The sequence below is a fragment of the Camelus dromedarius genome, chromosome 3 (genome assembly GCF_036321535.1).
Source record: "Camelus dromedarius isolate mCamDro1 chromosome 3, mCamDro1.pat, whole genome shotgun sequence".
NCBI classification, from domain to species: Eukaryota; Metazoa; Chordata; class Mammalia; order Artiodactyla; family Camelidae; genus Camelus; species Camelus dromedarius.
Window position 1 is genome coordinate 44,613,164 of NC_087438.1, and position 27,893 is coordinate 44,641,056.

General features: G+C 39.1%; 1 protein-coding gene across 8 annotated transcripts in view; it reads left to right on the forward strand.

Moving 5' to 3' along the window:
• The window catches only part of MAST4 (microtubule associated serine/threonine kinase family member 4), a 514,314-nt gene that overhangs the window by 271,457 nt on the left and 214,964 nt on the right, over positions 1-27,893 (forward strand). For 4 of the 8 annotated variants that reach the window (XM_064481100.1, XM_064481104.1, XM_064481107.1 and 1 more), the window contains one exon: positions 11,525-11,560. The exons of the other annotated variants lie outside the window; for them this stretch is intronic. In XM_064481100.1, the coding sequence (XP_064337170.1) occupies positions 11,525-11,560 (36 nt within the window). The remainder of the gene's footprint in view (positions 1-11,524; positions 11,561-27,893) is intronic. 8 annotated transcript variants of the gene reach the window in all.

Genomic DNA, 27,893 nt, shown 5'->3' on the forward strand with positions numbered 1-27,893 from the left:
TAATTAGCAAAATTGATTCCTCATATCTATTGAAGGGCCGTATCTCCTTTTGCACTTGGATAAGTCTCGATTCTGTTCATGTTAGCTGATAGCCATGAGTCAATGGGGGAATATATGGTAACGAAAGTATTTACATTTCTCTACTTGAGAACATGGAATTTTTAATGGAAAAAAAGGATGTTGGCAACAGTTTGTTGGGAGTCCATGCTTTGAATACTTAGTAAGAGAACAGAATTACATTTAAGCCAATTAAAATCCCCTCCTAATAAAAATCAATGGACCTATCAATCAGATGATGGGTATAAAGCATCGTATATATGTCATCATAAATCTACTTTTTTAAAGTGAATTTTGGAAAAAAATAATACTTCCAAGTAAAGCAAGCAGGAAATAAACATGCTGTGTTGAATTTTCTATTGCATACCAGTATTCCCAAAAGAATTAATTAATGACGTAGATGTCTGAGACATAATGCCACTCTGCGTTTTCAGTGACCATCGCAAAGAATGCCGGTCATTACTCTCCTCGTGCAGATTCTTTTATGACTTTGAGAAAAAGAAACTACTTATAAAATAAGTGCTCGAGTGATTTTAATACAGATCTAATGAAGAAAGGCTCCCATGTGTTTTTCTTGTGGATTGGTGCTAGCCGGCATAATGGTACCTGATCATTAAACCTGTTAACACTTGCTCAGTTTATGTACTGTGTAAATGCTTTCAAGTCTTTCAGTACCTTTTCTCAGAAAGATTGAGGATTTGATCCTGTTCTTCTGTTGCATTGTCTTTCCATGTCAACAGTGAGCAACTGCACAATGTGATGCAGTTGTCTCTGATTCATTGTCTCTGGTTACCCAGCAAAGCGATTGTCGGAGGGGGTGTACCTTCAGGAAAGCTGTACTCGTGGAAGAAGACACCTGAATTTGTTGTATCTGCCACTTGTCATTTGAATGTCTTGCTGGGTAATATTTTTAAAATGTATTTTCATCATTTAGACACTTAGGAATTTATCAGATTTTTTTAAATTACTATTGTTTTAAGTAAGATTACATATAATTTTTATGCCTAGAATCATATGATAAAAACATATACTCTATATATATCAGTGAAAGCTTTCACAAATAAAAGAACACAGAAAGTAGGCTTTTCTTTTTAATACTAATTAACTGAAAGGGATAAAAAAGCATACTGTATTTTGTCTAGAAAATTCAGATCCCCACTAATTTGTGATTGGCAGTCATTTTTTTGTTTGTTTGTTGTTTTTTTTGAGGACTAACTTGAAGTCTGCATTTCATATGTGTTTAAGAGGTTGCGAAGACCATGGTTGTGGCTTTTTTTTTTTAATGGTACCAAAGGCAGCAGACAAGAGAGGTCAAGGAAACAGCTTTCCAAGCCAGATGTTACTAAATAACCAGGTGACCCCAGATCAGTTTTCCAGAGGCTTTTCTAGCTCTTTACAACTTCAGAGCCCCAGAGCCCACCTCTACTCCGGCTTTCTGTGTAGGCGGATGTGAGCTAGTTCTCTCCTTCTCCTTACAAAGAGTAGCCATTTGCCAAGGTTCTCGATCCCAGATTCTTCTATCACTTTCCTTCTCTTTCTTTTGGAACTGAAGTTGCCATACTCTCTACTCCCTTCCTCTCAGCTCCCTCTTAAAGTCTGTACATCCATTGAATACATCATGATACAGTCATCCAGTGAACTCCTGGGCAGCAGGTAGGATGAATGGACGAGGGTGGATGCATCAACAAGTATAATGATAAAAAAAATACAATTCTGAGCAAAAGCTAAAAGTAAACTCTAGACACAAGATGGCATTTATATTGTACGATTTCTAAAAACAGCGAATCTGCAGTTGTCCATATTTATAAAAGAGCTAATAGTGTTGTGGGTCCTTTAACTGTCTTTACAAACCTAGGTCCTAAAATGACACTTTGAAGGGGTAGAGCTCTCTAGGAGGTGTTTGTTTTCAGGCAGGGAAAGTGGAAAAAGGGTAAAAAGCCCACAGTGTGAGCTAATGGATGGTGCGGAGCAAAACCTAAGTGTCCCTAGCAGCTACTCTTTGATTTTAAAGGACCCCTTCGTGTTTTGTTAATTGCCCATGTAAACAGCTCTCCAGGACAGAGGGGGCTTCTTTTTTCATAAAATTCCCTAGAGAGAGGAGCAGGAAATTGGCTGGGGCCAGCTCTCTGGCCTCCTTCAATCTTGGTTTTTAATGATCTTTCAGATCCCCCTCCAGTCTGCCCCCTCACCCACTCAGAGAAGGAAACTGCATTATCTGTTCTTAGCAAGTAAATTATCCTTGCTACTTAAAATAGCCTTTCTTCTACATCCTTTAATCCTGAGCACAAGTGCACTGTTTCATGGAGCCCTGGAGTGCTGGGATCTGCGGAATTATCTGCAGTTATCACTTTATTTAGTAGAAACAGTGACTGATACTTGGTCTGTTTCTTGGCTTTGTTTTTTGGCCACACACATCCAGCAGCAGAAACTCAAAGCAGAAAGCAGCTCCTCCTGTGCACAGAGGGCCTGGAGAAGTATGTTTGTGCATGCTGAGGAATTGCTGGGAGTATCGAAATGATTAAAAGCCATTTAGGAGTTGTCTTGCTTATTTTAATTTCTTGATCAAGGCAGCAGTACTATTTCTCTCCATAGAGTTTTGTCCCTTCTCCATTCCCCCTTTGCTTTCATTATTATTCTGAAATGGCTGGGGTCTAGTAAGGCTGGCCACGGAATGAGTAGGGTAAGGTTCTGTCGGCTTGCAACAGTTTTAGATCTGCTGGGAGGTCCACCTCCTTATCCACAAAGAAGACAGGCATCCTAAACACACTTAACATCCCAGCCCTAGATATTTATTCAGTTGGCTCTTAAAGGTATTTTCTCTTCAGTGTTTTATTGAAATGCATGTACCTTTGGGCAAGGTGTCCCTGAACTGCTCTTAGCACAGCAGAAGATGAATCATTAATGGGATGTTTCTGGTGAACTGGCGAGGGACGAGACTACCAGATACGGGAGTTCTGTCAAGGACCATTTTGCCACATGTATAAATCAACAAATGGATGAAGAGGGTGATGAACTGACTTCACGTCTTTCTCATTTTGTCTCTCTTGGGCAGGGGCAGGAAAGGGTATTTAGGTATGAGGTGGAAGATGAGAGTGAGCAGCAGAGGGAGAGAGTGTTGTCAGAGTGGGTAGGACTACAGAGGCAGAGGACTCTGAAGGTTACTGGAAACTTCTGGGTGGAGCTGGACCTGCTCGACTTGGAAGAGTTTGTCTCACTGCAGATAAATTGGACTGGGTGCACTGGATTAGGATATTTCTTAGGCTGAAATTCTTCATTTTGAGCCAACACAGGAAATGACCTTCAGTGTAATTGGATAGGCTTGGGTTGATGTAATTGGCATATGTCGGTCTGTGTATTTTTTTTAAAGAGAAGACATATTCAGGCCAGTTGTATTTCAGCCAAAACATACTGCCTTGACAAGCTGTTTAGAAAAGTAGTTTGAGTAAAATGAGGTTATTTCTAGAATGCAAAAGAGGGAATCACCTTGGTTTTTACAACTGAGTTGAATTAGATTTATGAGATTTTCAGCAAAGTGAGGACAACATTTTCTGAAAGAGGGAAAGGGCTTAATTTAGGCAAAATAAAGGACATGGGAGTACAAACCATATTTGGATAAATTTTAACATAAACTTAGTTTTCTTCTTAGGACTTCCTTCCCTCCAAGCCCCACAAATATCGAAGCAAGAATTTAAAATATCTATTGTCAAAGCCAAATGGAAGTCCAGTGTCATTTTGAACGTTAGAAAGCCAGAAACAAAACGAAGAAAAAATTGAGTGTTGCATCTGAATTAGCATTTAAAGTGGCATGTTTATATAAAAAGAGAATGCAGTAATATATCCTGAGAGTAAAAAGGATTTCAGACTGTGAAAGAATGTCAATTGCATTTATATATTCATCAAATAGCAGTTTGGTATTTGGTATGTATTCGCAGCATCCCTCATCCCACCTGCATTCATCTCTTGTGCAGTGGGTAAGGGAGGAGACCTGGGGGATGGAAACAATGTAGGATTGATCTTCTCACCTTTGAAAATTACTAGGAAGACCTTAGTGTTGCTCCCAGGCAAGGGAGGTTCCGTCACTTAGGGAGGTTCATTAAAATACATGTGCATTTCCAAACACACTTGGGAGTGCAAATCTGGATCTGCATGTACACATGCTGGGGAGGGAGGCAGAGGAAGCTGGCGGCTTGTGGACTTGGAGCCCATTTCTCACTGGGGATCTAAAATGCCACCCCCAGCTGGGAACTGCTGTTCTTGGGAGAGATTCAAGGTGCTGGTAGTGTCTGGATACCCAAAGCATGAGGGGAAGTTCTCTGCTTCATGCTTACTAAATGACATTTTAGCAAACGCGAGTCAAACAGGAATTGGGAGTTTTTCAGGTGGCCCACGGAGCAAGGCGGGTGCCTATGCTCTCTCATTCAAAGACGCCTTCTCAAATCTGTTGCTCAATAGGCGTTTCAGAGCCATGCTGCCTGGGGTCAATCCTACCTCTGCCGTTTAACCAGCTGTGTGACCCGCAGATGGTTACTTAGCCTCCGTGTATCTTAAGTTTCCTCATCTGTAAAAATGGCTGTACTCTTCTATCCTGGAGTGTTTTGAGGATAAAATGAGTTAATACTTGTAAAACGTTTATAACAGTGCCTGGCATGCAGTAAGTTCTATGTAAGTGTTTTGTTAAAAATAATAATAACAATGGAATTAAACCCTCTTTCCCCTACTGCCATCACTTATTTTTGTCCTATAGAGTTAGGCAAAAGACTGCCAAGTAGGCTGAGGATGGTCCATTAAAGCCAGATCATTTTTGAGTAGTGTATTCTGGGGGCAGCTTTGTTTACCAACCCTTCTGTCAACGGAGAGGTGTTAAAGGGGACAGCTGACCCCACATTCCTGGGCCGATCTTGCCTTGTGTCCCTCCACGGTCAACACTGGTGACACGTTTCTAGGCGTGTGATGGAGATAGACCCCACACACGTTCTGGCTCTGTAGCTTCAAGCCATGAGGGAACTCCTTGTGCTCAGTGGCCCCTCTTCCAGAATAATCCATCCCTTGAAACCTGCCCACCTTTCCCAGCCTGGTATACAGACTACTTCTCAAAACCATGTTGAGTCAGGCAGGTATTGGGGTATCACAGATGTCCATATGGAAAAGTGTAATCTTAGGATTTGAGAGCTGGAAGAAGCCTTAACAGGAAACCAATTCTAAGTATCTTTGTCGGATAAGTGAGGAGCTAACAGCTCGGAGGATTTGAGATGTACTTGTGCTAGGATTGTTTCTTGACAGTGAACTGTGGCCAGAATTTAGAGTTCCCACCCACCAGAGGCTGGAAAGCAACCTTTCCTCCTTCAGGGTGATATACTTGAGTTAGAAAGAGATAATCAGCAAAGCTGTGGGTGCGTTTTGTTCTATAAAGACATGAATTTCGGCCTCGACTTCCACAGTGAGGGTCGCATAAAGTAGACTTGACAGAGTGCACTTGTCTTCACCATGCTTGTCATGGTTTCTTTGAACAATTTGGAAAGCACGGCCTCAAACGCTTCTTAAGAGTTTACACTTAGCATGGCAACCAAAGGGAAAGCCTTAAGTTACCTAGCAGCACTAGCAGGACACTGAGTTTACTGAGACTAGTCATGAGACGGGTGATGCCTACGCTGGTGGGGTGTGACAGTCCCCCTGTAGTAGCTGGCAGGCCCCAAATGTGACCATTATCCGATGAGACGTGGGAGCAGGGTGGCTGCATTCCCTCCTGTTCCCCTGACCCCTTATGCTGTAGTAAGTCAGGCCTCTGAGGGGCACGTGGAGGGGAACCTGGGAGATTTTGCTTGTGTCCTGGTGTTTCTCCTTAGGATATTGACCTTTCCCTCTGCCATTTGGACTCCTGAGAATTAGACACCTCGCTCTTTTACTCTTTGCAGCTGCCAATAGGCAGACCTATGCGGCTGGGGGAAAAGAATTTTAGGATTATCTTCTCCTTTTCTTCAATAGAAGCCTCACTGTCTGAGACTTCTGGTGGTCGTTTCTTTCATCTGAATGCAGATGCGTTGTCTTTTAAGATGTTGTTATATAAAGCCCCTCTCCTGGGAGGAGGTGGAGGACTTCGCCCTGCTTCTGTATTGGAACATATGACGTGCCTGTGGAACATGCCAGCAGCTGTACCCCTCCCCAATGGCCTTCTGGCTCTGCTTCACCTCACACATCCTCAGGTAGCTTTTGACCAGTGCCATGAGGAAATTCTATGCAGTTAGTCCCGTAAACACAACTCCATGAGAGGAAAAAAGTTTTTTTGGGTGGAGGGGGCGGTAATTAGATTCATTTATTTGATTATTTATTTAATGGAGGTACCAGGGATTGAACCTGGGACCTCACCCATGCCAAGCATGCACCTGTGAACGAAAATACTGCAGTGTGAGTGAAAATACTGCAACCATATCAGTAAACAAAGAATGCTGAAACCAAGTCATCAGCGGCTGCCGCCACCCCCCAGTGAGGACAGGCCTGCAGCCCAGCTTCTGCAGCCACTCTCAATGGAGCACTCTGAGCGGACTCAGAATAAGAAAGGACAGAATACTGGCCCTAGATAGCTAGGTGCTTGTCAAAGGAATGAATTCAGTGAGCCCAAATGTTTGCTTCCTCCCATACATAGAAAAGCACTAAATTCTTTAACTTGAGATGCCTGATTTTCTTTAGATAACAAGCAATCTTTTATTGTTCCAACTACTTGTTTACAGCTTTGTTGTAAAGCTCCTATATATCCTAGCTCCTCCCCTACCTCTTCGGAGCAGTCCCTCAGAGCCATCTGAGAGGCTGTCATCCCGGCTTGAGTCCTCCTGCCAAATAAAACATAACGCTTAACTTTTAGGCTGCACATTTATTTCAGTCGACAGTTTGTATTCTTATTTTTCAAAAACTGCAGAGGGCACCGTCTGACATCCTCATGTAGCTATTGTGGGACAAACGATGGTTACTGCAGGGACAGAGGGGACCTTCCCCCTCTGCTGGCAACAGGGCAGAGCAGGGGAGTAGTCTGCTTTCTCAGCTTCCCTTGGCCTCTCTGCTGAAACACTAAATAGGATTTGCTCTGTGTGGGGCAATGAGTGAGTTCACTGGGGGTTTGGTATTTCAGGGCATAAAGCCTAGTGTTTAGTATCTCAACAAATCAAGAATCAATTACCTGGGAGAAGCAGCAGAAGGTTTTTTCATGTCTAGGGTGAATCAGTTTAAACACTAAAACCAGTCCTTATGGATTAAAGAAGCCTTTGGAAGCCGTGGAGTATATTTCTAAAATGCACTTGACATCATAAACTGAAATGGAGTTGATAGATCGGTCCATGGTTTTGTGTCTTAGGGGAACAATGGTGGCTTTTTTAGGTGGGATTCTCAGGTATTACCAATTTGTATGTAAATGCACTTGATTCTGATAGAATCATGGGGAAAAATACTGTCATGAAACATCTGCTTAAAAGCACATTACTTAATTATTATCTTTGAGAATTCAGACTGCTTAGCTCTATTCTAATTTTTTTTTTTTTAATGAAAGATGTTGGTCAGACATATCCTTAAGACCACAGCAGGGGTTGGTGATAGTGGTAGTTATCTTGGGAGACACTTAAAAGGAGAATTAAAGCAAACATACTTTAAATGTGTACTTCTTGAGGCTCTGTGTAGTCTCTTCCCACCCAGCACACACCTTTCAGCTACTGTTTAACATCACCCAGGCTGTGTTTTGTTAAGTACCTAGGAACTGGGAATTCTAGTTGTATTAACCCACAGCAGAATTTAAAACAACAAAACTAAACAAAAACAAAGCAGCTTCTCTCATGAAATCCCATTTGGCATCAACCAGTTTCAGCTGTAAGAACAGTGGAGCCCTGCATGGTCTAGCGGTTAACGTTTTCTCCAACAGTGAACAGTGCTTCCCTCTCCCCTTTATTAAAAAAAAAAAAAAAAAAAAGCTTGATTGAAGCGTAATTGGCACACAATAAACTGCACTTAATTTAAAACACACAACTTCATAAATTGACGTATGTATATACCTGTGAAGCCACCACCACAATCAAGGTAATGAATTACCTGTTCCCTCCAGAAGTTCCCTCTTACCGATTTGTACTTGCTTCCTCCTCCCACCCCCACATGCCTAATCAGGCACTTAAATACTTGCCATCCCTAAAGATTAGTTTGCATTTTCTAAAGTACTGTTCGTACTTTTTTCTTTTTTTTTTGGTCTGGTTTCTTTCACTCAGCATAGTTATTTTGAGCTTCATCTATGTTGTAGTTTATGTTAAGAGTTCATTCCTTTTTGTTTCTGAGTAATATCCTATTGAATGAATATACCATACTTTGCTTATCCATCTACTAGTTGATGGGCATTTGGATCACTTATAGTTTTGGGCCATTATAAATAAAGCTGCTACACATGATTGGTAAATTTTCTCCCAGCTCATGGCTTATGTTTTCAGTCTCTTTACAGCATCTCTTAAAGAGCAGAAGTTATTAATTTTGATGAAGTCTGAATTATCAATTTGTTCTTTAAGTGGTCCTGGTTTTGGTGAAGCCAGGTTTGCCTAATTCCAGATCACAGAGGTTTTCTTCATTCTTGTTCTGTTTTTCCCAGAAGATTTATAATTTTATATTTTATATTTTCACTTCTACATCCATTTGAGTTAGGTTTGTTTGTGGGTAAAGTGTGGGTCAAAGTTTGTTCTTGCATACAGGTATCTAATTGACCCAGCACCATCTGTTGAACAATTGTCCTTTCTTCCCTGAATTTCCTTATGGTTTTGTTGAAAATTGGTTGTCTATATATGTATGTCTATCTACAGACTTCCTGTTTCATGGACTTATTTGACTGTCTTTATGTCAATACCACATTGATTTGATTATTGTAGCTTTATGATAAGTTTAGCTATCAGATAGTGTTGGTCCTCCAACTTCATTTTCTTAAAAAAAATTGTTTTGACTAGTCTACATTCTTTAATTTTGGAATCAGTTTGTCAATTTCTACCCAAAGAGGCCTGTGGAGATTTTTTAATCGAAATTGCATTGTACCTATAGATCAATTTGAGAAGCTATGAAGAATTTTCCAGTGGCTATAATGAAACTTTGGTCTTAGGGATGTATTAGGGAGAATAACTTGTGAGCTGATGCAGTATGGAGAGACTAGGATGGTATACTGATGGAGGAGATGGGTGATCCAGCCGGGGCAAACGAAATTGAGGAATGAGTGACCAAAAACGAGCAAATACCCCTCAGAGAAGCCCATGAGAAATGATTGGGTGAGTGATTCAGGGAGCAGCTCAGGTAGTGATTTCAAGCTGAAGTCAGAGGGGACTAGCTACGTTTCTTCTGGAAAGAACAGCAGTGGAGAGCTCCCGGTCAGTGTAGTCAGGAAGAGTAGGAGGAAGAGCGTGGCCAGATAAGGTTCACATATTCATGTCTAGAGGAGGAGAAGACAAGGCCTGCAAAGATTAGGATGCAGGGAACACACAGAGAGGAGTCGTGTCATCAGAAAACAAAGGTCAGTTGTACATTAGAACTGATAGTTGGTCTAGAACCGTGGTCCTCAACCAGAGGTGATTTTTGTCCCTTAAAGGGACATTTGACAGTGTCTGGAGACATGTTAGATTGTTACAATTACTGGAAGGGGTGGGGTTTCATCTATCATCTCATGGGTAAAGAGAGGCCAGAGATTCAGCTAAGCATCCTTCAGTGTACAGGAAGACGCACACCTCCAATGATGACTTACCTACCCAATATGTTAACAGTGCCAAAGGTGGGGAACACTGGTCTAGAAGGGGAGGACCAGAAAAGAGGGTGGAATGAGAGTGGAGCTGATTGATTCCTCTGATGCCTCATGTCTGTATTGTCTTGAAGAGAAATACTCTTTTGTGTGATGACTGTGAAAAGTGACTCTGCATGATCAGGAATTAGTCTTTGGAAATCTTCTCTGGGCATGCTTTCAGAAGATGCATAAAAGTATTACCAAATTAGCATAGTTTAACAAAAGCATACTTTGAGTACAAATAAATGGAAGAAATGTTGAACATTTGAATTAATTCACTTAAGAAGAACGTATTTGTTTAGATATGGCATTGCCCATGGATGAGTTTATCAGTTGGGATACTTTTCGTTGCAAGTAATAGGAAACCTCACTCAAAGTGGCTGAAAAAAATACAGGAAATTGACCAGCTAATGTAACTAGGAAGGCCAGACTTCTTGCAGGGTGTGATCCAGAGGTTCAGTGTTGACACCAGAATCCAGTTTTTCCTTCATCCCAGTGCAGGCTCCCTTCCTAGCTCATAGTTGGCTGCCAGCAGTTTTTATTTTTTTTGGGGGGGGTGGTTATGGTTACTTTTTTCTTGGTTCTTCTCATCATAATCCTACCATTACGGGGTTTCTCTTCTATTGGGCCTTCTTAGGTGTTGTGTCCACTGTTGAATATGGTAATAGTTATAGCATTACTCTCATTAGCTCAGACTGGTGCTGTCCAGTATGGTAACCACTGGCCACATGTGGCTACTGAGCTCTTAAAATGTAGCTAGTCCCAATTGAGATATGAAAAAATGTGAAATACCTATTAATAATTTATATATTAATTGCATGGGAAATGACAGTGTTTTGGGATATATTGGGTCAGAATATAAATACGTCATTAAAATTGCTTTCACCTGCTTTTAATTTTTTTTAATGTGAATACTAGAAAATTTAAAATTGTATAGGTGGCTTCAAATTGCATTTTTGGTGGACAGAATTAGCATAGACCATTCAGAAGTCCCTGAGAATGGGGTGGAGTCAATCACACCCAAACCACATGGCTGATACACATATGGCAGAGAGGTGGAATGGATATTGGGCAAGCAATCAAAAAAAACTCTTTGGTGACTAGCGTAAGCAGAGGAGGGAATATTTGTTTAATTGCTACTATTTTATTAAAGATGAATGTCTAGAAGTACTACTGCTTTTCTACTACTAATAAAAGCTAATGTTTTTTCCTTAAGAATATTTGTGAAAGTTCTAAAATTAATATAAGGCTCATAGTAACTAGTGAAATAGCACAAAGATACACTAAAAAGAAGTAAATTATCCCCATCCCTTCCAGCCTCTGTTTCCACTCACAACCCTAGGTGGCCATTGTCAGTTTGGTCTGTGTTCTTCTGTTCCTTATTCCATGTACATATGAGTGCATTCACATTCATTGTTTTGGTGTGGTTGTTATAATGGGATTATAGCTCTTGAATTTGCTTTGCTTACTTTATCAACCTTCTAAGTCAGTATCTACAGATTTATCCCCACTCTTTTTAATAATACCTAATATTCTATTTTATAGATAGACCACATTTCATTTAACCATTTCCCCATGAATGGACATTCACATTACTTCCAATCCCCTGCTCCTCCTCTGCCCCACAACAAACAATACTGCAATCTTTGTACCTGTGTCCTTACGTACTGGTCCTTTTTTTTCTCCCTATAGGATAGATTCCCAGAAGTGGAATTGCTTGGTCAAACGGTATGTGTATTTTTGATTTTAATACATTATTTTTCCCAAAGGAAGAGTATATCACGTTTGCACATGAGTACCCACTTCCTACATTCTCACCAGCATTAGATACCATTGTTCCTTTTAATTCTTGCCAATCTTATTATCTCTGATCATTAATTTACATTTTCTTCACTGCCACTGATGTTGAATATATTTACATATGTTTATTGTCCATTTGAATTTCTTTTTTCTTCATTTCCTATTCATTTCCACTGCCCATTTTTTCTACTTCGTAGTGTTTTTTCTTTCACAATTTCTGGGAGCTATTTGTTGTGTTTTTGAAATGTTAATCCTTTGTTATATGTGTACAAATACAGCTTTACAGTTCTTGTCTCTGTGTATGATATCTTTTACCAAGGAAATTGTTGTTTATTATTTAATCAAGTATGTCTGTCTTTTTTTTTTTTTTTTAATTGCTTCTGAGTTACCTGTTTTGCTAGATGGTACTGTCTGTCCCACGGTCATGTAAATTTTCTTCTGAATTTAAAAAAAACATTAAAGTCTTACTCCCATTTTAAGTATTATAGATGATACAAAGTTGGATTCTTTCTTTTAAATCACTGTAGATGGATAACCAGTTACTTAAGTCCTAGTTACTACAAGAAACTTTATTTCCCATGGGATTGAAATGTTACCCTTGTCAAATATAAAGATGCCGTATACGTCTGTATCTATTTCTCGCCTCTCTGTTCTGATCCCTGTCTGTTTCTGTGCCATCACCATTTTGTTTTGAATTCAATGGCTTTCTAGTGAGTTGTAATGTCTGGTAAGTTCTCCCTCACTGGACTTCTTTTAATACTTTTCATGATTGTTTTTAGACATTTATTTTTTGTTTCATACTGATCTGGTTAAATTAAATTTTAAAACTTAAAGTTGAGGATTTTTATCTTAAATGTTTTGAATGTAATATATAATATAGTAATATAAATAGAACCAAAAATTTTTATTTCTCAGTTTGAGGATCTCTTTGGAAAATATTTACTGATAACCTTGAGGTTATTTCTTCTGTGAATTTTAATTCTTTAAATGTGATTTTACTTTGTTTCTGTGATAATTACCCCAAGATGCAAAAATGGGGATACAGGAATGGCATATTTTAATCTGTCTAAAAATTAGATTTTAATAAAGCTAAAGTGATTAAAGCTTTTAGTGGCTGTAACCTTATACATAATTTGTATTTCTGTTTATATAACAAACTATAAACTGGATTGGTTGAGGGGTGTGTAGATAATGGGAACAAAGAACTGTTACTGGAGTGCATAAAAACTGTGTGTTTTATGATTTCAATCAGTCTTTTATGATTTCATTTTCCTAAAACTTAAACAATGTTGACTTAAGAAATTTTCACACTGAAAATTTGGAGTAAAGTTGTCTAATATTGTGTGTTTTTGACCATTCTTAACATTAAATATGTGTTAATGTGATATAACTTAATTGTGTTCACTAACATTCTTAATTGCTTTTTTTGAAAACTTTAATTGTTAATATTAATGTGATAAATACCTGCATTTGCATTTTCTACAGACTTTTAGAATATTGGAGCTAAACACTAAAACTTCCTGTGGTTAAAAATAATAGTATTATCTTAAAAATGAATACATTTGCAAATACTCATGAGGTCTGTATTTTGCTTACGAAAGTAAAGGAACATTCCCATGTAGGTTCTACACATGTTTACTTGGTTAATTAGAGGGAGAAAAAAAAAAAAGCCATTAGTTTGTTCTATAGCCAAAAAGGAAATGATGAAATTATATATTGTGATTATTTTGAATGATATACTTGAAAAAATATAATTATGTTTTAAAAAATGAGATTCTTAGTACTTTGAATGATATTATAATTCAAATAAATGGATTGGTATGGGAATTTTTTGCATATGTATAAATATTAAAGATGGTAATTTTAAAAAGAGGGAGAAACTAAATTATTCACATCAAGACTAAAAAAGGACTTAGAAAAGTTAGAGTTCACTTTGAATCTTCTATACGAACTTGCAATCTTTATTAAATCAAAACCAAGTGTAATTTTTCTGCCTTGTTCTAAATAAGACGATGAACAGCTGCTTCCTAGCTTCCACCTTTTCCACTACACCAGGATTCTTTCTGGGACGTAACCAGATGTCATGGTTGGGATAGGGAACATTTTGTTGGTTTCAGAACAGTTTTTTGTTTTGTTTTGTTTTGACTTTTGGGGGGGGGGATATTTTTCCCCTGATGAGCAGGGATGCTTTTGATAGTGTTTGGAACTATGAAGGACAGATGAACCAAGGAGCTCCTGCTGGCCAGTATGGAAGTTTAAGTGACAGAGGAAATGGTACTTACAAGCTGTTGAATAAACTGAGCCTGCCAAAAGCCAAGAATCAATCATGTTATATTAAATATGACAAATCATATGAACTATACCAAATAAAAGGAAACATCACATTTCCCATGTTTCCAAATGAGCTGTATTTTGACCAACTCAAATTGTGTTCCCTGCAGTTAAGTTTTAGTCATCATCAAAATAGACAAAGTTGATAAACATAAATATAAAAAGATATTTGTTATGAAATATTACATGATATCACTTATATGTGGAATCTAAAAAATAATACAAGTGAATGTATTTGTGAGACAGAAACAGACTCACAGATGTAGAAAACAAACTTACAGTTATCAAAGGGAAATGGAGGGGAGGGATAAAGCAGGAGTTTGGGATTAACAGATACACACTACTATATATACTATATAGAAAACAGATAAACAACAAGAACACACTGTATATATAGCACAAGGAACTGTATTCAATATCTTGAAATAACTTATAATGGAAATAAATATGAAAAAGAATATGTATATGTAATCTGAATCACTTTACACATGAAATTAACACAATATTATAAATCAGTTATACTTCAATAAAAAAGATATAATTAGAGTATATTTAAATGTAATTTTGCATGTGTGTAAATTCTATAGTGTTACTTTTAAAGTTTTTAAATATTTGTAGGCTATCATCAGAACTTAAAGTCACAGTAAAAAAAGAACAAATAAGAGTATCATAAGATTAATAATAAAGAAATGTTTTTCTTATAATTTGCCAAATATTTAAGCCTTTAACTTGCTCAAGGCTGCCCAATCCTAGACTCTGGAAGATAGAATTGTTTAAATTAGGACAGAGAACCTCTCTGTTTTTGTAAAATAAATAAACATAAACAACCGTTTGTGACCAGGCGTTGGGGTGGCTTTATTAGAGTCCATGGGCAATAAACAGAGTTTTTGTTCTTGAAGCCAGAGACAGTCTAGTTGCTGCAAGTGTGTCAACATATTCAAAAAGCCACTGTGATTAGAGGATTTGAAGTGATAAACTGGGAAGATAGAAGCACTAGAATAATTAAAATAATGCTCATGGGTCTTAAGGAATGAGGAAGGAAGTGCCCCAATGCTGCAACCTTGGGTAAAAATAACCATATGTGTTCATTTTAATGAATCAACTGAAGGTTATGTTGAGCCCCCACTACTTACATGAAGATACTAAGCAAGTGATAATATTACTGTGCTGACCAAAAAACAATGATGTGTCTCCAAAAATATTTCAGGTATTATGTTCAAAGCAATGTTCCTTCAAGCCAAGGTTATCATTTCTGGACCTCATGTGATAAGGGAAGCTGGAACCCACCTTAATTCATACATAGGTGTTCTTAATCTAGAACAAACTGAAGTAAAACAACCTTATGTGACGTTGTACTTTGAAAAGATGAAAGAAGTCTTACAACTAAAAATTAAAACTGAATCACAGTAAATATTTTGTACACATTAATTACCAATTTAAGACTCATAAAGCTTGCCTACAAATGGTCACTACTAGTAATATGTAACTTCACTTAACAGTGTTCTAATGTAACACTATGCTCTTGTTCTTGTTAAAATGTTGTCCTCATTAAATACTGCCTTCGTGTGTTTGATGCTATCTTAAATTGTCTCAAAGTGAATATCACCAGTATCCCATCTTTATTTTGCCTTAATCCACCGCTAGAGTATGCTAAGCCTCCTACATGTAGGAGTTAGAACAAAACACTGATGCGACAGATCCAGTGCAAGGATGAGACTTCCCAGTTGCTTTACTTTTAAAGGTCTGTGGGTGGTAATGTGCAGTATTACCAGAGAAGATGTGGTTCTTTTGGAGTGAGGGCCCACCCTGTCCCTGGGCTTGTTGCAGAAATTATAAATCAGTCATAATTGTGACCTAAGTGCTTTTTCATTTTTTTTCCCCTGCTGCCAGGTCTTCTGGCTATTAAGAAATGTGGTTTGTGTTGTTTTTTAATGGCTGAGTAGTATTCCATTGCATATCTATCTATCTATCTATCTATCTATCTATCTATCTATCTATATCACATTTTCTTTATCTGTTCACCTGTTGATGGATACTTGGGTTGCTTCTGTGTCTTGGCAATTGTAAACAGTGCTGCTGTTAACATTGGGGTGCATGTATCTTTTCCAATTGGTGTTTTTTTTTTTTAAATTTATACCCAAGAGTGGAATTGCTGGATCATACGGTAGCTCTGTTTTTAGTTTTTGAAGAGCCTCCATGCTGTTTTCCATAGTGGCTGCACCAATTTACACTCCCGCCAGCAGTGTATGAGGGTTCCCTTTCTCCACATCCTCGCCAACATTTGTGATTTGTATTCTTCCTGACAGGTGTGAGGTGATATCTCTTTATGGCTTTGATTTGCATTTCCCTGATGATTAGCGATGTGAAGCATCTTTTCATGTGCTTGTTAGCTACCTGCATTTCCTCTTTGGAAAAATGCCTGTTCAGTTCTTCTGTTCATTTTTTAATTGGGTTGTTTGTATTTTTGATGTTGAGTTGTATGAGCTGTTTACATATGTTGGATATTAATCCCTTATCAGTCATCTCATTTGCAAATATTTTCTCCCATTCAGTAGGTTGTCTTTTTGTTTTGTTGATGGTTTTCTTTACTGTGCAAAAGCTTTGAAGTTTAATTATGTCCCATTTTTAGCAACATGGATGGACTTGGAGGGTAATAAGCTAAGTAAAACAAGTCAAGCAGAGAAAGAAATACTGTATGATACCACTTATGTTTGGAATCTAAAAAAATACAACAAACTAGTGAATATAACAAAAAAAGAAGCAAACTCACAGACGTAGAGAACAAATTAGTGATTATCAGTGGGGAGAGGGAAGCAGAAGGGGCAATAAGGGATAGGAAGTAAGAGGTATGAACTCAGGTATAAAATAAGCTACAAGGATATATTGTACAACACGGGGAACAGAACCAATATTTTATAATAACTATAAATGGAGTATAACCTTTAAAAGCTGTGAATCACTATATTGTACACCTGTACCTTATATAATATTGCACAGCCACTACACTTCATTTAAAAAAAAAAAAGCAATAAAAAGTGGAGGGAGGAAATCCCTCTTTGTCCTCAGAAGTTAAACAGGCATCTGGCTTAGAAATCTCCTGGCAGCTTTTTCTCTAACTCAACTCATCAAGATTTAATAATAAAAAGAAGTAAAAACAATACAAGAAATGTGGAAAAACTGCGTGGAGCCTGCTCCATTTATTTTCATGAAGCCCCTGGGTCAGTAGTCAGTAGCCCTCATTGTGCCTTGAAGAGGAGTAGCTGTCTCTTGAGAAACCTGTAAGTGTTGATGATATGAAACCTCCAGCTGCATTTAACTTCCAGGTTATGTCAAAGGGCGACTTTTTAAAATGACATTAAATTTGACCTCTAGTTATGAATCCCCTTAATATTTGTATACATCTAAACATTTACATGTCAGTCTCCTTGAGTTTTGTAAGTTCTACCAACATGCAAATTCTAATGAATGAAAACACTACTTGCAAAAAAAAGGAAAAGGAAAGGAAAAAATACCATTGGCCCCTTCTCCTAGTATTAGATTTGTTAAAAGCCAGCTTACGCTCTCTTAGACAGAGATAGGACTATTGAAATGTATGAATAGAACACTTCAAAAACGAACCTGTCAAAGCAACAGAAAGTAGAGATATTTTAAATATAATTGCAGTTGTATTCAGTAGTGAGAAAAAAAGTCAAAGCATTTCTCCTTAATGCCATCCTGAGGTGGGGAACATTTTGTCAGAATGAGAATATTCATAGGAGGGAGGGCACCTCAGCAGTCTCCAATTTAGGACGGCACCTGTCCCTCAACTCCCCTTTTATCTGGCCAGGTCTCCACCAGATCTGCTAAAGCCCCTTCATTTTCATCTTCTTAGACACCCTGCCATGGGACATAAGATAACGTTTGTAGGAACTCTGTGACTGAACAGACGTTTTCCTTTACATGGTGCTTTCAGAAGAGTCCTTTTATCTCGTAGATGGCTCGGCTCCTTGGATGTCTGAACAATGAAGAATTGGAGCGAGCTCTATCTACACCAGGACCCTGGGAGCTTAACACTCTTTGAAGTGGATTTCTCCCCTTTGTGGGGCCACAGTAAAAAGTGGGTTTTTCATAGTCCCTGCATTGATGTCTGGAAAGCCAGATGGCTTTGTAAAATGAGCCCCAAAGCAATGTAACTGATTAAAAGAAATGCCTGGTAGTTGAAGGCTTTCCTACCCATGGTGTGAGCCTGGCAGAAAGAATTGTTCTCTTGGGGTCCGTTAATATTGGGGAATCTCACTCTCCTGTATTTAGGGGTCAGCCAGTGACAGTGGAGACAGGTGTTGGCAGCAGGAGCTTTCAAAATGAAGGCTGAAAAAAAAAAATCTCTCTAGCCAGCCACTGGGAGAACTGCCTCGAAAAGAAATGAAGCTGGTCACTGAGGGAAGTAAGTGCTTTGAGGGTTGTAGGTGCTTTGAGGTTGTGGCTCACGTGTTTCAACTTACTGTCTCTTTCTGACTTCCTTTTGTGGTCCTAGATCTGCATCCTCCGGAAACCCTCCAAGCTTCATTGCTTCATACCTGGGGGCGACTCTTACCCATCCCTCTTCTCTGCAGAGTAAATGACTGTACTGAGGATGCCCAACGAGCTCTTGCTGTTTGTGTTGCCCATAGAGAAGCCACTCTGCCCATTTGTAACCTGGAGCACTGACCTTAACCTAAGGACACAGTCATATATTTCAAGTTGTTTGGAGCAAGGAGGGCTGATGAAACTTGACCTTGCAGGCAGAGGGAATCATAGACGTAACAAATTGCTCTCTGACTTCATAACCTATCATTTGATTATGGAGAAATGGGGTTTGGAGCAGAAGGAAGGAAAAGCTCATTTTAAGATGCACTTTAATAGCCCATCGTAAAGAAGGTAGCTGGCCTGGTATCAGCTGTGTTTCTGTCATCAGGAAATACTTTAATCCTGCAGTGTAAGTCGTAAGACAGAGGTTTAAAAACCTCGCCCTTCATTTTCTCCCTGTTGTCGTCTCCTTGACTCATCAGACTTGGTGCTGATTTGCTCAGAGTAGCAGAGATGGAGAACCGGGGACGTGTGTTCTGTGGAAAGAGCTAATTTCAGAAGAGTTTGTATGTTTTGACCTCTCTGAACTTACAAGGATCCTTTCAAAGAGGGAAATAATTCAATCCTGAAGGCATTTCCAACACTTGTTTTTAGAGAATATACTGACATGTATATCCCTATTACTGTGGTCTATTTTTTAAGTAATAACGTAGAATTTATAGTATCTTAGTTAAAGCTAATTGGTCTTTGTAGAAAATAATAATTTAAATAATACTTCTATCAGTCCACACAGGGGATCATTGTAGAATAACTAGTAAACAGGAAAAAAAATGCATTCAAAAGTACCCTACATCTCATCACTTAAAAGATAATTTAGAAAGCAGAGAGTTTAGCTTTCACATATGTCTGTTGAGTAATTTTTCCTTTGGGTATTTTCAGTGTCATACTCTGGTAGCATTTAAGAAATGGGGTAGCGTTTTATGTTACTGTGAGCATTGTTAGAGCAGAAAGCATTAATCATTTTTCCTGGTTATTTCCGTCGTAGAAAAAGAGAACTGTAAAGAAGAAAAGTTTCCATCCTTAGTCTCACTGTGCAGAGGTAGCTCCCAGCAGCATGTTAGTGTGTTTCTTGTCAGGGTTTCTTCTAAGTCCTTGTTCCCTGTTGATTGTTGGTTCTTGATGTGCTTTATCTTGCCAGCTGGGGACTGCTTGCTGGAGCTGACCAGTTGTATTTGAGCTGAGTGTCCAGCTTGCCCACAGAATTTTCTGTGTCTTTCGACAGAAACAGCCAGGAGAGCCGAGCACTGGGCTGTTCCTAATGGTCATGTGTAGTTGTGTGGGCCCCTGAGGCATTTCTTTACTTTCAGTGATTTGTTTTATATAATTCCAAATGCTAACATTTTTTCTACAGCTGTTGGCAATATTTGCTTAGGTTCAGAAAAGCTTTTAGTTTTTGTGTGCGGGAAATCACTCCAAACAACACATTTTAATAGGTTCCAGGAGTCAACAAAGAGACGCTATATTCATTTAGGGAATAGAACAGATTTTCTTTGTTTGGCTTTTAACACTTGGGAGTTTGTAAGATTGCCCCAGAAAGCTGCACTGCAGCCAAGTTGTGAGTTGTAGAGTGATTTAGTGATCAGGGAGGGCTTCCCGGAGTTCCTTACACCTGCTGTCCTCCTGGATTGGAGGTTCCCTATGGCCAGGGGATTTCATTCCCTGCTGTATCCTTCGTGCCTAGAACCATGCCTGGAGTGTAACAGTTGTTCCATAAATATTTTTGTGGGTGTTTTAAAATCATGTATCTCTCTTACTATTTAACACTCTCATGGACTAAACCATTAATTAATTGGCTGAGTAATTATTGTATTCATACACTAAATTATTCCAGCTTTCAATAAGAATATGCCATGCCCCAAATTTGATGATAGATGCTGGATCATCCACTTAATGTATTTGAGTCTAGTGCAATTTTTGAAATATGATAACAGATAAGAGTGATGGATTTATTACTGATCAGTGCTTTCATGTTCTTCCAGTCCTCTATGTAAAGGAGCGTGATTTAAATTTAATCTTGTCCTAAATTCTAATTCATTGATTGTGGGTTTTTGTCAGAGAATTGTACATCTAGGTGAAAGAGGCTTCCATTTGCCAATCAGAGTTAAGAAGTGCCAGAAATAGAGAAGTATGCAAACTGAATTTCCTTTTGGTCTGGCTTGAATTCTCTGCATCACAGCTTTATTGAGGGGAGGGAACAGGTAACACAGTAAATGAAATAGATATTCATTGATAGGAATAAATTAAGCTATTTGCAGTTATGATTCTCATGGTTTGCATATCTCTGTTAATCATTCTTTTGCTGGATGAGGGAAAGAAAGGAAAGAGACAGAGTTTAAGAAAAAAAGTAACCAGTGGGACTGCGACAGGGAGCACCATCATTCTGGGGGCGGGGGGATGTTTTGGTAGTAACGTGTAAGGGCTTTCTTACTTGCATGAGAGTAAGAAACTCCAGAAATCATGTTGGCCGTCCCTCTGGGAAGAGTGAGGGGAGCTGAGATCAGGGAGGGGCTGGGGTTTCAGGGTGTGAGATTCCCCAAGTTGGGTCGTTGATGTCCAGATGGAGGGCTTTGTTCTGTTACTCCCTTCCTAGATGTTTTATTAAAAGCAATAAAAGATGGAGTGTGGATATGCATGGAAGTGAGGGGAGTCCACTTTGATCATTAAAAGGATTAGCTTTCTTTATCAGCTTTTTCAGCCTCTTCCATTTCTAGTGTCTTCCAGACAGATCCTGTGCAGAAAGGCCAGGAGAGGGAAAAAAAGGGGGAGGCGTTACAGAAGGAGGACAGTGTGTGTGAGAGATGCTGACCAGTAGAGCCCTCTTAGGTATTTGAACTTGCCGAGTCCTCGGAAGTGAGTGATTACAGTGCCTCTTTTTTTTTTTGGTCCTTTTTTTATTGAAGTATAGTCACTTCACAATGTTGCATCAATTTCTGGTGTACAGCATAACATTTCAGTCATATACATACATACATATATTCTTTTTCATATTCTTTTTCATTATAGGTTACTACAAGATAATGAATATAATTCCCTGTGCTATATGGTTTAAACTTGTTGTTTATCTATTTTACATAAAGTAGTATCTGCAAATCCCCAACCCCCAATTTATCCCTTCCCACCTGCTTCCCCCCAGTAACCATAAGTTTGTTTTCCATGTCTGTGTGTCTGTTTCTGTTTTGTAAATAAGTTCATTTGTTTTTCTTCTTTTTTTAGATTCCACATATAAGGGATGTCATATGGTATTTTCCTTTCTTTCTGGCCTCCTTCACTAGAACGACATTTCTGTCTCCTTTTCTCCCACTCACATAGTTGTCCCTCCTGAAGCCCGAGGCAGCTGCCTGTCCATGCAGTCCTGCCGTGTGCACAGACTTAGAAACGTCGTACCCGAGACAGCAGCACCTGACTTCTCCTTACCTTGACTGTAGTGTTGGATGATCCTAGTTGAGGGGAAGGCCCTGCGGCTTCCCTCACTCTCACCCCAGCCGTCAGGGAGTTTTCCTGGAACCACCCCTGGGACCTGCGCGGCCGGAGCCCAAGGTGGGAGATGATGCTCCAGCCGCCTCAGGCTGTTAGTCTGCTAAGGCTGCTGAACAAAGTGCTGCAAGCTGAGTGGCTTCCACCGCAGAAGCTTCTCATTCCAGAAGCAGGAGTCCAAGCTCAAGGTGTTGGCACAGCTGGCTTGTCATGACGGTTGTGAGGGAGAGTCTGTCCTGGGCCTTTCTCCCAGCTTCCAGCAGTTTGCTGGCACTCTTTGGTGTTCCTTGGCTTGTACATGCATCACTTCCATGTCTGCTTCCATCTTCACGTGGCATTTCCCCTGTGTCAAAATTCCCCCTTTTATAAGGACATAGTCACATTGGATTAGGACCCTCCCTATTGACCTCATCTTAACTTGGTCATAAGCAAAATTCTCTTTCCAAATAAGGTCATATTTGCAGGGCCTGGGGGTCAGGACTTCACCATCCTTGAGGGGACACAGTTTCATCCATAATCTCCCTCTGCCCCCATCCCCACTGCTCACATCTGGAAGGTAGATTCCACCTGTCAGCCTGAGCTTGTTGTGGTCCATGGAATGTCCCCTCCTTTTCTCACTGAATTCCTCTGAATGGGCTCCATGGTCCTGCTGACAGACAGGGAAGGGACTGTGGAGAAGCACAGGAATAAGACAAGTGCCTGGTTGGGGAGAGAGCAGTTGAGAGGTGCATTTGCCAGAGAACAAAGCCAGGAAGAAACATGAGTTGCTCCTTGCCACTGCTTTCTTATTCCTTCCATCCAGCTTCTTTTGCATACTTCATTAGAGCAAAGACTAATCTATCGAAATCCCATCAATTCCACTTTAGATGATGGCCAATAAATACTGTTTCTACTACATTACCTGTGAAATAGGCCTTTGTGGATAAGCCTGGAAATCTCCCCCTCTGTTTATAACGTTGTTTCTCTGAAAATGCAATCTGGTGTCTTAATCTTACAGAGGCAGCTTCAGAGCACAGCTTAGTGTGCTGTTGAGATGAGCCAGGGAGAGGGAGCTGCCCAGGACTAGAGGTCACGGCAGCTTTCTCCCCACCACGTGGGGCTGCTTGTGGGAAGATGCAGAGGGGCACTCTGAGCGGGGGTGCTTTTCCCTGCCAGAAGGCTGTCGCCCCACTTGTCAGCGATGTCTCTCTGGTGAACAAGGCTGGACCTTCAGGTGCCTCAGGGATTCCCCTGGGAACTGGACTCCGGTCCAGAACTGACACTGGCTGGGGCACTGGCAGAGCCACCCAGCTGTATGCCTAGTATCCATAATTCCCTTCTGCTCTACTGATAAAACTGATTTTTGTCACTGTGTCTACGTGCCTCCTTCCCTCATAGCTGTATATAGCCATGGCATTACATTTTGGCCAATGAGATCTAAGCAGAAATTACTTGGGGGACAGACAGCTGGTGAGGCTCCTTTTTCTTTTCTTCTACTTCCTTCTTCCTGTGTGGAATGTGTTTGTGTTGATGAGCGCTCCAGCAACCACATTGGTCCATGAGGTAGAACATGAGGATAGACTATTAAGGATAATAAAACTGAAGAATAGAAGTAGTTTTAATCTGATAATTTGTAGCCACCACACCACTTGGACTTCCTGCTTCTGATCCTTTTTTACCTGAGAGAACAATAAGCTATTTTGTTTAAGCTGCATATTTGGGTTTCCAATTAAATGTAGCTGCAGCTATGTGTAACCCTAAGTGACACTGAGACCCTCTCCACAGGAACTGCAGTTATTGGTCTTCAGAGTATATAGTGTATCAGAAAGGAAAGATTGGTTTAAGGAGAATGGAGAAAAGAGAATTCCTTCTTAAGACCTAAAGAAGAACTAGTCTGTGGGACCCCGTGACATCTTTTCCCCAAAGCATCTTTTATGTGAGGTGGAAGAGAAGACTGTGCCCCCTTTAACTGCTCCCTTATTTATTCAAAACTCCCTTTCCTATAACATAGATGGTGTTAGTCGTCACCGTTTTCTGCAAGCTAACATTTAGCTTCAGTAGCATCACCATCTTGGTAGTTAGACACTGTTTTGAGTACTTCATGGCTTTTTACCATTGTTTCAGAAAGTTGACTAGAAAGCAGAGAAAGGAACATGCTGATGTCAGCGTTAAGTGTCACTCTCATAAACTTAATGCAGCTGAGACCAGAGGGAAATTATTTGTCTTTCTGAAAAGGACTACTGAGTTTCAATCAGACAGTCATTGTACTTAGGCCAGTGGTGTATGTATTTGACTGCGAATGAAAAGAACAAAATTAAAGAATGGGGACAGATTTGCAATAAATCAATGAGGACTGTATGAGGAATAATGCAGAAGTTTGGATTTTAAAAATGTCCTGATTATGTATTTGACTCTTTAACATGGTTTCAGGAACGTATGGAGCAGAATAAGTAGAAAATTGCCTTTATATGTGGATTCACTATCTTTCTGGCATCTGATTCTCCAATGTAAGGAATTGGAAAGAAAGGAGGGTTAGTGAGCTGACTTGAGGACTGCACGTGGTAGGAGATGCTGAGATTTATAAAATTGGTGTGGCAGGAGTGAAGTTATGTGCTTGGTATTGAGTGGGACACCCACTCCAGGCAGCTGTGCAGGATAAACAAAAGTTATCCCAAAGCTCTCTTTATCCACCTTGAATTATTTTTGTTTCACTGCACTGGCTAGCCCCTGGAAATTTCATGGAGGTCCAGATTTAAGGGAAACATGGCTCCTTAGGACTTTCTTTATCTGTAACAAAGGGAAGTCATTTTCTGTGTCTCATTTAAAGGCACAATGATGTGAGATCCTAAAAAGTATCTACTACTTGAGGAACTTCAAAGGCAATTAATGCTATCCATTTGTATTTCCTTAAAAGTGTCTAAAATGTTATGTTTTTCCTTATTTTATTTTTATGGGGTTTTACATATTTACCAGGGCTCTGAAAATTTCACTCTTAACCTCAGTTCCCATAACTGTTTTCCCCCCAAGCTATTGATTTTATCAATTGTGGGTTCCCCTTTGTTGGCATTTTTCAGGATCTTGATTTTTGTGGTGGGAGAGGAATTTCTACATTGTTTTAGGATAAATACCTTCTTTCCTTTATGTATGTATGTATGTATGTATTTTATTTGGGGGGGCAAGGCTTGGGGGATGGTGTGGTCTGTACAGGGAGCCCAGCTAACTTGGATTCAAACAGTTTTCTTTTGTTGATGAAGTGATACTTACCATTTGTAAGTGAAATAGAATTAGGCATGACTTTACATTGGATTTCATTTATTAACTTCCAGTTGTTAATCTGCAGCAACCTAAAAAGTTTGAAAATTATTTGTGTCTTATTTATCCATACTCTCCCTGGCCTCTGTCACCAAAAATATTCAGATCATATTGAAAGCAGTGTTGCTACCAAAAAGGCATGTTGTGTATTAAGATACTGTAGAAAAGGGGCAGCATCCAGTTTCTCTAGTCACCTCCCAGTGAAATTCCAACCAGTATGGTGATCCTGTTAGATGGCATCACCAGTGTTGAAAGGACATCTTGGAAGGAGCCCTGGATCCATGTTGTCTTCAGAGAATGATGGCAACTCTGTAAAAGAGGTTAGTACGCAGCATATTTTTTCAGGGGTGGTGATGGTATGCAGACTGTCTTCAAAAATAACCTAATGGTAAGAAATGTAACACTGCCTGTCTTCCGTTAACTGTCCCTCCTGAATTGCTGTTCATAAGATCTTAATCAATAGGGCTTTTTATAGTTGTGCCTGTTTGTCAGACTTCAGTTTGAATTATCGGAGAAGTTTCTGGAATTGAGTAGGTAGGAAGTCTTCATCAGGAAAAGCTCTTCCTCTCTAGTGGGAAAGTAGCCTCATCAGTTTTATAAGGGAATTCTTGGGCCTGGAGAGAGGGGTTCAACCCTAGAACTGAATGTCTGGTTTTAACCTCTCGTTTGCTGACTCAAATAGTAATTTCATAATTTTTCATAGGAGACTTTATTTTCATTGTTTTCATGTGGTTGGTTAGTGTGATTTCAGAGAACTGCAGGTGACCGGGAAATCTAGGCTACCCCACAGTTTGCATATTTCAAGAAATAAGTTTGTTTTCTCATGAAAATAAAAAGGAAAATTGGAGGAGGAATAAAAGGAGATGAAATAAACTTGTGTTGAAATTGTGCTTGTGCTTTGAATTAAATTCCTTGCATGGCTGGTTCATATTTAAGACCAGAAATGATGAAACCTTGACCTGAAAGCCACAGTATGAACTGAATAGGCCATGAAGGCTTGCTCCACGTTGGGGTTGATTATTAGCTGTGCGTGGGTCATGGGTTGACAATTAGTTCTGTTCCTTAGAGCATGTCTGCAATCTTTGATATCTACTTAAACTATGGCAATAATTTGCATAGTTTTTGTTATGATTTTTCTATTAACCTTTGATGGAGTGAAATTCGATGTTTTTCTCTCTGACACACCATGACATTTAGTAATTCAGTCCTTTTATTTATTCAAAGTCTGCACTTGATTAAAGTAAATTTCAACAAAACATTGTGTTGGGGGTTCTCAAAATATTACTTAGTTGTTCTTTTGCAGCCAGTAAACATAGCTCCTCATAATTATTTCTCATCTGAGAGTTTCATCTTTTAATTCTCATCTGAACAGGAATCATATTTTGAAACTCATATACATTGGGAAGCCAGAGATTTCTTTGGCCTTTCAAAGCCTAATATGACTAATCCTTTGCTTATCTCAAGTTTATTATCATTTATTATTCCATTTAACCAGCCATAGACTCTGTCCATATCTCTTTAATTGGGGTAAACTGAGTACTTATATTTCTGATAACTCCCTATGCCTACATTGTCCTCCGTGACCCTCTTACGTACTAAAATTTCTGATCAATAAAAATATTTCAGTGATGATTGAATTTTTGTATTTTGACCACTTGAAAGTGAGATCATGAGATCTGGAATTGTGTATACTTGTATTTGAGCAAAATTCCCCCAGCCAAACCTATTTAATAGTTTTTCCTGAATTTTTTAATGATCGAGCAAGTTATTTTCAAATTTTTCGGTCCCTACTTATTTCTTTCCTGGTTGCATGTCATCATCTTATTTCCACTTACTAATTAAATAGAATAATTCGCCTTTTATAAATTATTCTTGTTCTCTGATTTTTGAGGTGTTCTCATCCTAGGATCAGCTTTCTGGAATCTGTAAGCTCCCTGAAATGGTATATAAATGTCTGTGTGTGTGTGTTTTCTAATAGCTTTCATCTCATTCTCAAAATCCTCCTTGAGAAGGATTATTTTGTTTTCCTCAAATGGACCTGTTCTCTACCTAAATGTTAAGCTGCTTGTGGAGAGGCACTTGGCCTCACACTTGCTCTGTGAGGAGTGCAGAACAGCAGAGTGGCAGCTTGTGGAGGATGCTGGCCAGTTCAGTGCTTTCCAAACCCGTGTAGTTTGTGACCGTGCATTTAGAAGTGTTCTAATTTGAAGGATGTGTGAGCTCCTTTAAAAGAGAAATTGTTTCACACCTATAATGTCAACTTAAATATATTTATTTTAATAATATTTAATTATGTACAAAGGAAAAAGTCAGGTAAACCTGTATTTAACAGTTTTACCCCTACCTCTAAAACAAATTAAAACAAATAGAACAAAACTGCAGAGTAACATTTGAAGTAACAATAGCAATATTACATATTACTGATAATACTTTGCCAAAACGAACTCATTTTTAAGCAATCTTAATATACTGTAGACTGCTAAGGCACCTGCTTGCTTCATTGGTTTGTATTTTGAGTTCTCATATTTATCATATGCAATGTGAAACCAGTTCTCCTGTG